We start from the raw sequence: 15,457 nt of genomic DNA on the forward strand, positions 1-15,457 counted from the left end.
AAAAAAAGAGAACAAATACTCAAAAAAACTAATCAACATATTGAAAAAGTCCCACACTATATGCAAAAGAACCCAAGTATCTTGACTCTTGGGTCTTATCTCCATAATTAAACTGTTCTTTCCTTGAGGGGCTGTGTCTTAACCTTATTCCCCATAATACTAGTACAAAGCTGGGGGCAGAGCTCAGAGTGGCTCCCTGGGAGCCCCAGACCTGAATTCACAACCTCCTGTAGACACTTAGTAACTGTGCCTTTGGGCAAGTCCTTTCCCTCTGCCTGCATCTGGAAAATGGGGATGATACTAGCAAGTCAGTCTCCCTCCACCCCCAGGGTTGTTGTTTGGGTAAAATGAGGTAACATTTGTAAACTACTGTATAAATGCTAGCTGTTACTAATACATAAGGATTTAGTTGGCTGCCTTCTCCCCAAATCCTTCCTGCCATCCTTCCCTTCTCCAGCCCTGCACCCCGGGGGCCCCGCCCCTGCCCCCAGGATAAACAAGTGAAGATAAAAGTCTCCTCCCTCACAGCACATTATTCAGAACCATCCAAGTCAGGAAGAAGGGTGATAATATGTCGATGGAAGAAGGTGAAAGCTGTGAATGAAGTCATTCCATCAGGAGTCCTGAATGTCCCTGGCCTCCAGAGGTCAGGGTGCACCCCAGCTTCTGGACTCGAGGCCCGCTTGGGGGACAGAGCCTGTCTTGTCTCCCTGCTCTCTTGGGAGGGCTTATGCCATGGCTGCTGGCTGCATGGGCCTGTGGACTGCACCAGCTCTCTCACCTTTGGCCTCGTTGCAGCCAAACTGGTCTGCCCACTTTGCCCCACGGGCTGCATTCCATCACCCTGTGCCTTGGCATAAGTGATCTCCCACATCTGGAATGCTCCCTCAGCTCCACCCTGCAAAATCTCAGCTTCTGTGTGAGATTTCCCGATCTGATCTCACCTCTCTCCCCCTCCCCCCCACCCCACTGCCTTTACATTTTCTTCCTCTTGGAATGACTTCATATGATTTTCTATGGTCTTTGCATTAAGAGAAGCAGAATGTGTAGGTGGTGAGAGGCTGACCCCAGAACTGGGAGGAGTGATAATAGCATATTTCTGTATCACTCTAAGATTTGCAGTGCTTTACATGTTGCCTCATTTGGTCCTCACAACAATCCTGGGAGGTAGGTACTGATAGCCCCATTTTACAGATAAGGAAACTTGAGACTGAGAGAGGTTAAGCAACCTGAACTGGGTCACACAGCTAGTAAGTGTCTAAGGAAGGATTTGAATTCAGATCTGTCTTGAATCTAAATCCAGCAAATCCTGTCTCTGACAAATACAGGTGATATGACCCTCAGTGGGTCACTTGAACCTCTCAGTTCTTTAGGCAACTCTCTGAGAGAAGGTTCCAATACCCATTGACACAAAGAATTTCCTCACCTAGGGGTTCCCTATTCCCCTAAAACCTCAAATCTAGTTCCTAGCCAACCCTTTTTTACTTACTTGCTTGTGTGCATGCTCCATCCTCCTCCCCCCAAGTCCTAGTGGGCAAGGAGTATTTTGTTTTTTTATCTTTGCATGCCCAGCACCTAGTGCCCCCAGGGGTAGGGATTTGGTTGGCTTTGCCCTGTAGAGCACACCTTCAGAGAGTTCCCCAGGCCTCATGGTGGCCCTGCTCTGACAGCTGACTTCTGGAGGGGTACCCCACTGGTCGTTAGGCAGGGTGATAGCAACTGAGGGGTGTCATCCTAGCCCTGAAGGCACTCCCTCTGAACGAGAACTTTCAGACTGCTTAAAAGATCTAAATGTGTCAGTGCCCTGCTTGCTGGTAAAGATCAAAGGGCCTTTTCTTAGTAAAGTATTCCATTCTGTACTGAACTCATGAATAGTAAAGGATCTACATTCCCCTCTCACCCTCCATCCTCCCCAGTGGAAAATGATGAGGATGATCTCACAGGATGTGGATGATCCATAACGTGGGCAGATGTTTGTCATTCCCATTCATTCATTCATTCGCTCAAGTATTTACTGTGTGCCTAGTCCCGTGCTAGACTTCTTGGAGGGTGCAAAGAAGAATAGGACACCAACCTTGACCTAGACATTGACCTTGGTCTGGAATGTGTTGGGAAAGTGAAATATGCCCAAGGCAGCGCAATGTTCTGAGACTGGAAGGAGTGGCACCGTCAGGAAGGGCATCCTGGCACAGCATCACCCATTTAAAGTTAGAAGGGACCTTAGCGATCACCCGGCCCAACCCTTCTGTTGTATATATGAGGAAACTGAGGCCAGACTGGCTGACTGACGTGTCCAAAATCACAAGAAGGAATGAATGGAAAAAAGAGCCTATATGAAGTGATATCTGTGTGCTGGCAGCTGTGTCTGGAGCTCAGGAGAGAGGCAGGGAAGGGAGTTTTGTTGTAGGAAGGTGGAAGGTTGGGGCTGGAGGGGAGGAATTCACCTGGCTGGATGGCTCAGTGAGATGTAAAACTGAAGCATAGCCCAGTGTCTAGGGCCAGCTAGTAGGGAAGAGCAAGCTGAGGAAGTCACCTTGTAGTCACTTGGGCTGAGCAGCTTGAGAATATCCTTGATGCTTAATGTAACACTTGGCATGCAGTCGTTATTTAATAAATGCTTATTGGTGACTTGGTCACTAATCCTTGGGTTTGGACCCTAAGATGGGAACTCCCAAAATGAGTAGATTGATTTTCCCAGGGGCTTAAGGCATGGATTTTGGCATACCCTATTGTGGATATCTCATGTCCTAGTCCAGATGGGGAGGAGCAGGTCAGCAGTGGTTGGCAGGTGGTGAGATGGCCTGGGAGGCTGAAGACTGGAGTAGCAGAGCTGGGGTTTGAATAGGTCAGCCTTAGTCTCCAGACACACCCAGCTGCCTTTCAGTAGATGAGACTTGAGCTAGACCATGAGGAACGACTAAAAATGACCAACATCTGTGTCCAGGAAGGAACCCAGAACGTTAGAATAGAGTGCTAATGAGACTGAATCATAGCTTTGAATCCCTATGTGAGCTAGTTAAAATAGTTAGAAATCCCAAAGTGTTAGCTGGCCACAGACTTTCTTACCTCCAGACAGCTACAAAAGTACTGGGAAATAATCAACAAACATATAACGAAACACCTAGACAACATCCACATCCACAAACACACAGATAGACAAATTAAATACAGGGTAATTTGGGGGCAGGAGAGTAGCAAGAAAACCTTCAAGGTGGTGCCTGAACTGAATCTGTAAGAGGTCCCTTCCTCCGAAGAGTGGAAAGCTCACCACCAGCCTTTCTCACTCTTGGAAGCATACCTCAGTGGTACATGTCTTATCAAAGCCGGGTTGAAGATGTCATCTTTATGTACAAAAAATAATAAATCATGCCTATTTCTTGGGGGTAGTGAGCTAAAAAAACGTGTTGGAGAGAGAGAGAGATGGAATGTATTCACAAGCTAATCTGTAATTCCCCAGGGTCCGAGAATAAGGGATAAAGCTAGAGAACTGCCTGTTTGAATAGCCTACAGGATAAGCACGTGCTCCAGCCTGGAAGGGATGTGGTTCGCTTGAGAAATTCCATTCTTGGGTCACTCATGTTAATGGAATTTCAGCAGTGAGGCCCCAGCCTGCCTACCAAAAAGCAGCTTCTGACACGGCTCAGCTTACAGTGATCCCTGTACCTGGCACGTCCCTCAGCTGCCTTCGTCCAGTCTGGGCCCTGCGTGCTGTGGTCAGATCCAGTGTCCTGGCGCTGCCCCGACCAGCCGGGAGATCAGGCCTGGGACGAGTCATGTTGAGTCAGGGCCTCGCTGAACCAGCTCGCGTGGGAGCTCTGAATGGCAGAATGGAAAAAGCAGAGTGGAGGAGAGGGGTCCCAGCGAGCCATGGGAAGGGAACAGCCTGCCAGGGTCACAGGAGGAATGCTGTGAGGCCAGCTGGCCGAATCCAGGAAGTCGTCCCTGGGGGAGATAGCCCAGCCCTTAGTCACCAAGCTGAGGACACCAGCTGCAGGAAGGAGGCTCTAATTCCTGTTGCCCCAGCCATTTGAGGAGCTGAGGGGTAATGTTAATAAGCAGCTTTGACCCTCAAATTGTCCAGCAGGAGGTCTTCCTTTCCCTCTTTCCCCGGACTGGGCCCAGGCCTGTTCTTCATCACTTGTCTCACTGAGCTCTGTCCTCCCCCTAAATTCTGCCTGCCCTTCAGAGATTAGCTCTGACCCTTCCATGGCCCTCCCTGGAGACCTTTCTGATGTGCTGAGAATGTGTTATTTGGAGCTCTCGTTACTTGTCTACAGCTCTTCTCCTCCTGTAAGCTCCATGGACTGTAAGCTCCATGAAAGCAAGGACTTGTCTTGTCTTAGCTTCCTCATCCAACTATCCCCAGGTTCCCAGCAGGGGGCTCTGTGCACAGTCCACCCTTAGGACTGTTAGCTGCTTAACTGAATTCATGAAACCCTTCTCAACTGCCTTGTGCCACAGTTATAGTCTGTATTGTATTAAGAGTGAGAGGTAGGATGGCATGATGCATAGTTAGCCTTTGGATCTAGAAGGCCTGGGTACAGGTACTGCCTCAGAAGCAGCTAGGCTGTGCTGTTGATAGAGTGCCCAGCATGGTGTTAGGAAGAGAGTTCAGATCTGGCTGAATTTAGTTGCTGTGTATCCCCTCCTTCATCCCCCACCCCCCAAATAAACTGGGTGAAAGATGAAAGCTTTTAAAATGAAGGTGAGGAAATATCAAGGATCAGGTTTCCAGCAGTCTGGCATTTTTCCCTTTGGAAAGAGGCTGGCAGGCATTGCCACAGGTTTTAGTGTGAAGGGGAGTTTAACTCAAAGGGGACAGATAAGAGAAGACAGGCAACATCACTGACCTCTTTAAAAGGGATTGAAAAAGTCACAACACAACAAGGGAGATGGGTTCTAAAGAAACAAAAGCCCACGGGTGGGGCACTGACTGGCTGGCATGTGACCAGCTGGCCTTTTGCCAGAGCATAATCACGTATTGGGGACAATACAGCAATAACACAATATTAAAAATATCATGGGCATGATGAGCTAGGTATTGTGCTATAAACTCTGAGGGAGGTTCAGAATTTTAGATAAGATGATCCTTTCCCCTAAGGCACTTTTAGAGTCTGTCTGAAGAAAAGACATTAACACAAATAACTATGATGCATCCAATATGCATTAGAGAGTTAGAAAACATGTTACTTGAGGTCTGAAGGTTGGTCATTAACTGCCAGAGGGATCATAGAAAGCTTCCTAGAAGACATGGAAATTGGGTTGAACTTTAAAGGGTGGGCAGGATTTCAACCAAAGGGGAAGGAGAGAATTTGAGAAGTACAGTGATTGATGTTCATGGGGCAGATTAGACTGGCCACAGCATCAAATTCATGGAAGCCTTTGGAGATGAAACTACAGAGGCCACCAACTCAGGGGAGTCCTTACATACCAAAGCAGAAGAATGTGGACATTGGTCTACAAATAACCAAGAATCCCTGGAAAATTTCAAGCTGAATACTGATATGACCAAATCTGTGTGTAAGGAAAATCATCCTGACAGCAGTCTAAAGAATAAATGATCAATAATCATTTATTAAGTACCAGCTACATGATAGGCACTGTTCTATACACTGAGAATACAAGCCCTGCCCTCAAAGAGCTTACATTCTAAAGGGAGGAGACAGCAAGTGCATATATCATTGCAGAAGTACAGAATAGTTAAGTACAACATAACTTGAAGGAAGTACACTAGCAGCTGGAATCAGAAAGGGCTCCTAGAAGGAAGTGGTTCTTGCAGAATAATTTATGACCAAACTAGAGATAGAGAACATTATGAAATGCAAAATGGATAATTTTGAGTACATTAAATTGAAAAGTTTTTGCACAAACAAAGCCAATGCAACCAACATTAGGAGGAAAGCAGAAAAACTGGGAAAGAATTTTTACAACTAGTGTCTCTGATAAAGGCCTTATTTATAAAATATATAGAGAACTGAGTCAAATTTACAAGAATACAAGTTATTCCCCAATTGACAAATGGTCAAAGCATATGAACAGGCAGTTTTCAGAGGAAGAAATTAAAGCTATCTATAGTCATATGAAAAAATGCTCTATATCACTATTGATTTGTACAAAAATATTTATAGCAGCTCTTTTTGTGGTGGCCAAGAACTGGAAATTGAGGGGATGCCCATCAGTTGGGGAATGGCTAAACAAGTTGTGGTATATGACTGTGATGGAATGCTATTGTGCTGTAAAAAATGATGAGCAGGTGAACTTCAGAAAACCCTGAAAAGTCTTCTATGAGCCGACACTGAGTGAAGTGAGCAGAACCAGGAGAACACTGTACAAAGTAACAACCACAGTGTACAGTGACTGGCTTTGATAGTCCTTCTCAGCAATGCAAGGACCCAAAACAGTTCCAAAGGACTCATGATGGAAAATGCCATCCACATCCAGAGAAAGAGCTATGGAGCCTGAATGCCGAGCGCAGCAGGCTATTTTCTTTTTTTATTTGTTTTGTTGTGTTTTCTTTCTCGTGGTCCCTCCTTTTTGTTCTGGTTCTTCTATACAACATAACTAATGTGAAAGTGCATTTAATGGGAATGTATGTATAGAACCTATATTGGATTGCATGCCATCTTGAGGGAGGGGAGGGGGAGAAAATTTAAAACTTAAATGGAAGTGAATGTTGAAAACTAAAAGTAAATTAACTTTAAGAAGATAAATGATGAGCAGGCAGGCTTCAGAAAAAAAGGAAAGACTTACATGAACTGATGCTGAGTGAAGTGAGCAGAACCAGGAGAACATTGTACACAGTAACAGCAACCTTGTGTGATGACCAGCTTTGATAGACTTAGCTCTTCTCAGCAGTACCATGATCCAAAACAGTTCCGGAAGACTTATGATGAAAAATGCAATGTCCAGAGAAGGAACCATGGAGTCTGAATGCAGACTGAAGCATACTATTTTCTCTCTTTTTTTTTCTTTCTTGTGGTTTTTCCCTTTGTTTCTTATTTTTCTTTATAATGTGACTAATATGGAAATATGTTTAATATGACTGTACATGTATAGCTTATATTAGATTGCATGCTGTCTTGATGAGGGAAAGGAAGAAGAAAAATTTGGAACTCAAAATCTTATAAAAGTGAATGATGAAAACTAAAAAGAATGAAAGTGGTTCTTGAACTGCATCTTGAAGGAAGGGAAGGGTTTTATGAGGCAGAGTTGAGGAAGAAAGGCATTCCATGCATGGGGTGGGGGTGGGGAGGAGGATGGCCAGTGCAAAGGGGTGGAGACAAGTAGGGGTGTCAGGCAGAAAAAATAGAGGGAAGGCCAGTGAGGCTCCATCTCAAGAGTACAGGAGAAGTGATGTGCATCAAGGTTGGAGACAATGTTGGAGCCAAGTTGTTGAGAGGCTTTAAAAGCTGAACAGGGGAATTTATCTTTGACATTTCCAAGGTCACAGAACTAGTCTGAGGCAATGAGCACCCAAACTACGGTGGTAGCAGCACTACCACATTAGGAACAGCAGCGTCAGCCATTGACTGGATGATCCATGGATGAGGAAGGGTGATGTTTGGAGGTTCTCACCAAGGTGGCAAACCTAGGTGACTGTCTTCAGCAGAAGTGGGCAAGCTCAGAAGTTGAACTCTGTTGGAAACGTGTTAAGTTTGAGATGTCTGTGGGACATCCAGTTGGAAATGTTGTAGTTTGAGAAAGACTAAGACCAGATATATAGATAACCCTTGGGAGCTGAAGCAACCTCCAGTAGAATATATAGAAAGAGAAGAAATAAAGATCCATGATGCAGCCCTAGGGAGTACCTGATTTAGGGGTATCTATACTAGAGATGATGAATCAGCAAAGGAAAATGAGGCCTGTGATGGAATGAAATTATGGCTAAATTGAGGAATGTCAGATTTTTGTTGTTTTAAAATTTTATTTATTTTTAACATTTGTTTTTGAAAATTTTGAGTTCCAATTTCTCTCCTTGCCACCATTGAGAAAGCAAACAATATGATATCAGTTATGTATGAGAAGTCATACCATACTATCCATGTTGTAAAAAGCAAACCAAAAAAGGCAAGAAAAAAACTTAAAAGTGAAAAATCATGCTTCAATATATAGTCAAAATTCATCAGTTCTCTCTGGAGGTGGATAGCACTTTTCATCATGGGTCCTTTGGGATTGTCTTGGATTTTTGTATTGAGCAGAGTAACTAAGTCTTTCCCAGATGATCAGCATTACAGCATTACTCTTTTTTTTTTTTTTTTAAGCAATTGGGGTTAAGTAACTTGCTCAAGGTTACACGGCCATTTATTATTTCTAGGTGTGGTGCTGAGTATCTGAGCCTGGATTTGATCCAGGTCATCCCAACACTGGAGCCGGTGCTCTTACTCGCTGAGCCACCTGGCCGCCCCTGAGCAATCGGGGTTAAGTAACTTGCTCAAGGTTACACGGCCAGGTGTTTCTGGGTGGCTGCTAAGTGCCTGAGCCCAGGATTCGATCTCCAGGTCTTCTCAACACTGGAGCCGGTACTCTTACTCGCTGTGCTACCTGGCCGCCCCTACAGCATTACTCTTACTGTGTGGTTCTGCTTACTTCACTTTGTATCAGTTCATGTAATTCTCTTCAGGTTTTTCTAAAACCATCTAACTCCTCGTTTCTTAGAGCACAATAGTATTCCGTCACATTCATATAACACAGCTTATTCAGTGAATATCAGTTTTTGGTGGAGGAACTCGAACACTTGTGGGTGATGGTGAGATACAGAGAGTATGGATGGGGTGGAATGACGGCGTAAGTGCTGGATCAGTGCTAGGATCTTTGAGCTGGAGCTGGCCATATGGCCGTGGGGATCACAGGCATCATAGCTTAATGGGTAGAACACTGGACTTGGGGTCACAGAGAACTAAGTTAAAACCTGCTTCAAGCATTAACTAGTGTGACCCTGAGCAGTTTCTATGTCAGTAAAATGGGGGTAATTATATCCCTACTTCACAGGATTGTTAAGAGGTTCTAATGTGATAAATATGTGTGTGTGTACATACATGAGCAGGAGTGATCCCGGCCAGCTTCTTGAAGGAGGTGGGACTTTGGACCTGGCCACAAAGCATGAGTTGTATTTGAGTAGCCATGAGGCCTGGAGGAGGAGCCTGTATAATGACGTGTTATGGTCAGACTGTACCTGCGCCTCTTCTGGAAGCCCCTAGATATGTCTCAGCGCAGGAGTTCTGTGCAGTCCTTAACACACTGCTTTGTTCAGAGAGGAGTACATTTGCTGAAAAGGCATTTATTAAGCACCAGTCATGGTGCTTAATAAATTCATTTTTTAATGACTTGGCACCCAGCCATTTGATCTGGGTGCCAAGCATGCAAAGTCAATACCAAAATCCTTGCATTCTTACATTGCACTGGGTGGGGAAAAATCCAGCATTTACACAGAGAAGTAAATGCTAAGATACTTGACAAAAGAATACTATAGCAAGTTAAGGGTTTGGGAGAAGGTTTGGGGAGGATGCAGTGAAGGTTTTGGTGGAATGACAAGGATGAAAAGGGAAAGGCTGCCGGGGCCCAGGGAGGCGAGTCCCTCTTTCTGGGTCACACACACAGCGAGTCGGGCCTCTCTGAGTGGTCCACACTGCTCTTTGGTGGGGAAGGGGCTCTGACGGCCTGTCTCTGCTGGTCTTGAAGATCATGTTGGTTGTCTTTCTCTCTACAGTGTGATGTTCACCAAGGCGAAGCTAGAACGCATCTACAAAGGCCCAGAGGAGGCCCTTGTGACCTGCAGAAACATGCTGCGCATATGGCAGTCTTTACACAATGTCTCTCTGCCAGGGTAGGGGTCTTTTACTGGGCTTGGGAGGCCATGGGGGATGGGGGGCAGCACAGGTTGCTGTGCACCACAGCACTGGAGTGGGTACTGAGGACACGCAGAGACTGGGGAGATAGGGCCTGCTGCCTTCAGTCTGGGAGGAAGGGGAAGAAGGGCTAGTCTCTTGTTGTGGATATTGTAGATATTGTGGATTCCTGTTAGGAAGAGGTGAGAGCAGGTGTCTTCTCAGGTCCTTCTGAGGGTCCATGAAAAGAATGAGGACATGGCACCAGACTGTGTACAGTAGGGCACAAATAAAAAGACAGGGAAAATTCATAGGCGGGAGTAATGATCTCTGGCTGAGGGAGAAGAGCCCATGGGAGGAAGGAGCCTTTGAGCTGGACCTTGAAACTGAGGTTAGGGGTTCCAGAGGGTTTAGGGAGGGCATGCCAGGTATAGGTCCTAGTGTGAATAAAGGCATGGAGGTAGGAAACCATGAAAAAAATGTGGGGAATAGTGAAGAGTCTGGACTTGACTAGAGTGAGGAGGCTTAACTTCATATCTATGGACTTGTTTTTTAAAAATATTTTGATAGCTACATTTCAATATAATTGATTTCCTTAGATAATCCTATGATTTATATTTTAGGCACTTGAAAACATCATTCTGAGAAGGGGGTCCATAGGCTTTTCACCATCCTGCCAAGGGAGGTCCGTGACACAACAAAAGTCAAGGGGCCCTGGCCGAAGGAACAGGAGCAGAAAGAATGAGGGACAGCTGGAAGCATATTGTGCTTCAGTGTTACACTAGGTGGTTTCGTTTTAGCCAGAAGGCAGTGAGGAGCTGTTGAAGGTTTTTAAGAGTGGGGTGATGTCATCAGAGTGGTGCATTAGGGAGATTAATCTGTCAGCAAAGTGAGGGATGGATCGTAGAGACAAAAAGACAGGCCATTTAGGAAGCGAATTGCAGCAGTTGAAGGGAGAGATAGTGGAGGCCTGATGAGGGTGATAGCAAGAAGGGACAGATACAGAATGTATTGTGGAAGTAGAGTTGATAGGACTTTTTAACTGATGAGGTGGGCGAGAGGGTGGGGGGCAGTAGTAAGAGGAAAGAGAGGACCATGTCCAGCATGTTTACAGCACTGGGGACTGGGAGAATGGGAGCCCCCAGCAGAAAAGAAGTCAGAAAAGGAGAAGGAGCAAGTTTGGTAGTATAGAGACTGAGTCTGGTTTAGGACACGTTGAGTTGAAGGTGCCCACAGAGCATCCTAGTAGAGACAGTGAATAGAAGGAGTGTGTGTGTGTGTCTGTGTGTGTGTGTGTCTGTGTAGAGCCACAACAACCGCTTATCTAGTCCATGATCACCCACCAAGTTCCTGGCAGAGCTGGACCTAAGGCCTGTGTCTCTTAAGCCCCTTTTCCCCTTGGCCCATGGTAGTAGTAGCAGGACTCAGCCTGACAGTCCCATTTCTGACTACTATGAAAAGTTTCCCATTTCACCCCTACCCCCTCTTTTCCAGGGGCTCTGAAAAGGATGGCAGCCTCACTGAGGTGCCAATGGTGAAGAAGCAAGGGGGAATGCATTTGACCCTGCCTGATAACTATGAGGAGGAAACAGGTAAGAAAAACACTGAGAATGAAGGCCTTTGGGTTGGGGGGGCAGGGCGGGGTGGAAGGGAAAAGGATCTGAATTAGAGGGAAAAAAAAGATAACACCAATAAAATATTTTCAAGTTCACAGAAGAAGAAAAAAGTTGTGTAGGGATATACAGCCATCTTGTTCAATCTAATATATGCTTTAAAAAAGGCAAACAGAACAAAAACAAGTTTGTAGTTTCATATATAATCCTCTTTTTTGTTCTTTGAGTATTGGAATGTTTGTGTTTGTTGTTTTCATAATAAAAAAGAAAATTTAAAGAGCAAAGGAAAAACACTGAGATTCACTGTGAGCATGGCCCCCTCTTCTTGAACTTCACTAAGGGCTACCTTGGGAATTGCATTTGAACTGGGACGTGGGCAGAGGAGTGTCATATGGACATCGTCCTGGTGCTCCAGTTCGGGTCTTGTCCACTTAACCAATTAGAGGTGGGTCTCTCCAACTGCTGAAAGTTGAGGTAATTATGTTTCCACACAGTACCAGGAGCCAGTTAAGTAGTGCTCTAACTCTTCCAAATAAAGGCTTGGGGGATAAGTGTTAGACGATGGTGGGGTGAGGGGAGTAAGAGCACATTGGTATCCGCTCTCCTGCAAAACATGGGAGAAGAACAAAGAGAAAACAGAGTGAGCATGGCAGAGGTGTGTGTTAAGGCTCAGAGCTTGCAAATGTCCACTTCAGGGAAGAACAATTAGTAAGTTGATGGATTTTGCTTTTTTTTAATTTCTGTCCTCAGGGCTAACTACAAAATAAAATGAAGCTGATCCTTGGCTCCTTAGTGTGAAAAGGAAGTCGTACCAAATTAGTCAGGTACTTAGGCACTGCAAAAGAAATTTTCATTAATTGAGGATTTAAGGCAGAACTTTAAAAAAAACATCAACAGGTTGCCATGGCAAAGAAAGTATAAGCAGGATATAATGAAATTTATGGTTTTGCTCTTTCTTTTTCCACTTAATGAACATGTTAAGAGTCCACATTAAGTGTAACTATAAAGTAATGAACCTGATTCTGGGTACCTTGCAAATCAAGCTCAATACTTTTATATTCATTCTGTGTGTGTCTGTGTGCGTGTGTGTCTAAACATCAGGACTGAAGCTTCTGCCATTAATGAGGAACTAGCTTTTAGAAGAATCATTGATTAAGCTTATATGTAGACTTTTGTTGTTAGGTAAGATCATCTGTTTGTTTGGACTGATGTCTCCTGAGTTACTAGGGAGAGAGAATGAGCTTGAATTTCAGATGTGTGTGTTTGTGTATGTATTGTATGTGCCTCTGAGGTCTTACATTTCTTAGCAGGATCTCAGCCTCCCTCAGTGCCATCACAGAATGGGGGCTCTCTTTAAAGGAAAGCTTAGTGTCTGGTGGATGCTACTTACATAATTGTTCACAGTGCAACAACAAATGAACTCTAATGAATGGACTTCCTGGTCTGCTTTGTAAACACTGGTCCAGGTTGGATATGGAGTTAGAGAGCTTGAATTTTAACTACCAGGCCTTCTGCACTGTGCCTTTAAGATCACATGACTTAAGTTCCCTGCCTGAGTGTCCTCATCAGCAAGCATTTCTGAAGGCATTGGATGAGATCACCTGTAAGGGTCCCTATAATTTCTAAGTCATAAGATTAGATATAAATTTACTATATATGAGTGTATGTGTCTTTGTGGTAGGTTTGGTACATCAGTCAATCAGTAAGCATTATTAGGCACCCAAAGCATAGGAAGCCCTGTGCCAAAGGGCTGGACCTACAAAGAAAGGCAAACCACAGCCCCTGCCCTCAAGGAGCTTCCATTTGAATGAGGGCTTCTTCGGCATGTAGATAAAGAATATCTGTACAAAGGAGAGGAAAAGTAACTTTGATGGGGCCAGAACTCCCTCCTTCCCAAACTGTGACCAGTTCCCTTCCTCATGCCAGTCATGCCAGTGGTGGTGTCTCCCTGGCTCAGTTTCTCCCTTCCCCTTGCAGGTTCTCATGCGGCTTCCTCTGTCGCAGCATCCCGACTGGAGGAGGCCATGTCTGAACTCACAATGCACAACTCAGCCATGAAGCAGGGACCCATGCAGATGTGGACCACGCTGGAAAGGATCTGGCTCCAGGCCGGTGAGTCACTAGCCTTGGAAGCTGGGAGGTGTTCTAAAACCCATCCCCACCACAGAAGGTCAGGGAAGTCTAAGCAGCCTGACTCCATCCTGGCTCCTTTGGACCCTCCGTGCCCCTTTGCTCTCCAGAGAGCTACTGGGATGAGGACTCCAGATTCCCTGCCTAACGTGGAGGAAAGGCTTAGTCAGAAGGCTTCAACAGACCAAGTGGTTTAAGTCTCAGAGCTCTGACTGATTTGCTAGGTAACCTTGGCCAAATCCCCTCTTCTATGAGTCTGTTTCTTATACCAAATACAGATGATGCTACCTGCTCTGCCTACCTCATGGCCAGCTGATAAAGTGTCACACCTGGAGTTAGAAAGACTCATGACCTGAGTTCAAATCTGACCTCAGACACTAGCTGTGTGACCCTGGGCAAGTCACTTAACCCTTTGTGCCTTAGTTTCTTCATCTGAGCTGAAGAAGGAAATGGCAAACCACCCCAGCAGCTATGCCAAGAAAACCCCAAATGGGTTCGTGAAGATTAGGAGACAGCTGAAATGACTCAGCAGCAGCTACCTACCTCACAGGAGGGCAGTGAGTCAATGAGACAAGCTAAGCATTGCTGTATAGAGAAGAGGTGTTTTAATATTGGCAGTAGCCATCCCAGCCATCCCAGCACCTCTTCTTTCCAGGTGACCCAGGAACATCTTAAGACCATAAATAGAATGAGCATGTTAGAGATCGAATGAGCCCAGAGAGAAAATGACTGGTGATAGTCATAGTTAAGGAAGTATCATGGAAGGAGCATTGGACCTAAAGCAAAGGGTCTGGGCTCAAACCCTGGTTCTGCCACTGATATGTGTACCATATCAGTGGTACAAAAAGACCTGAGTTTGAATCCTGTCTCAGACACCTACTAACTGTGACCTGGGCCACTTAACTCTGTTTGCCTGAGTTTCCTCATCTGTAAAATGGGGATAATAAAGTCACCTCCTTTCCAGGGTTATTATGGCAATCAAGCGAAATAATTATTTAAAAGCACTTAACACAGTGCCTGGCCCATTGGCAAGTGCTATATAAATACTAGCTATTGTCAGCTTGGGCAAGTCACTTTGGGCTTCATTTTGCTTACATGTAAAATCTGTAAAATGACAACCAAAGAACATCTGTAAACATGTGTTACTAGGTTGAGAAAATCATAACCTAGAATAGTCCTACCCCCACAGAGACAATGATCCCTGTTAGCAGTGATATCTCCAAATGTTAAGAGGAGAAGGGAAGGTGGTAAGTGTTTTTGTAAGTGCCTACTATGTTCCAGACACTGTACTAACCACTTTTTACAAATATAATCCACCTTTTATAATTGAGGGAACAAAGGCAAATAAAGGTTAAGTGACTTGCCCAAGGTCACACAGCTAGAGTCTGGGATTGGATTTGAATTTGGATCTTCCTGCATCCAGGCCCAGCTGCTCCATCTGCCTCTGTTGAGACTAGGAATGCTGGGGGGAGGCGAGGAGTGAGTATCCGCTATGCATAAAGACAAAAACTGATGGCACCCTGTCCCCAAGGAGCTGACATTCTAGGGGGGGGGGGGGTTGACATGTAGAACATGTGCACAGATACACATCTATACCAAATTAATCCATGGTAATTTAGGTGTGGCAGGCCCTAGTTACTGGGTCAGGGTAGGAACAGGGAAAGGCCAGATGGAGGAGGTTGCCCGAGCTGGGTTTTCAAGGAAACAGGACATTCTAAGAGGCAGACGTACAGGAGTAAGGTTATTCCAGGTATGGGAGGCCAGAGAAGGGAGTGTGGTGTGTGACAAATAGAGGCAATTTGGCTGGACTTGGAATGCATGAAGGGTAGTAATGTGGAAAAAGCATTGCAAAGGTTTGGAGTCAGGTTGGGAATGGTTCGAAACCCCAAA

The 15,457-nt window shown here is 45.2% G+C and overlaps 1 protein-coding gene across 1 annotated transcript in view; it reads left to right on the forward strand.

Annotated features, from left to right (window-relative positions):
* TTC7A (tetratricopeptide repeat domain 7A) overlaps positions 1 to 15,457 on the forward strand; it is a 210,316-nt gene that overhangs the window by 159,319 nt on the left and 35,540 nt on the right. Inside the window, exons 16-18 of the mRNA XM_069071642.1 lie at positions 9,707 to 9,823; positions 11,319 to 11,416; positions 13,415 to 13,549. Coding sequence (XP_068927743.1) covers positions 9,707 to 9,823; positions 11,319 to 11,416; positions 13,415 to 13,549 — 350 coding nt within the window. The remainder of the gene's footprint in view (positions 1 to 9,706; positions 9,824 to 11,318; positions 11,417 to 13,414; positions 13,550 to 15,457) is intronic.

Source organism: Petaurus breviceps, unplaced genomic scaffold (genome assembly GCF_028583685.1).
Source record: "Petaurus breviceps papuanus isolate PSGF00001 unplaced genomic scaffold, PetGlider_PUasm1.0 90842, whole genome shotgun sequence".
In the NCBI taxonomy this organism is placed as follows: Eukaryota; Metazoa; Chordata; class Mammalia; order Diprotodontia; family Petauridae; genus Petaurus; species Petaurus breviceps.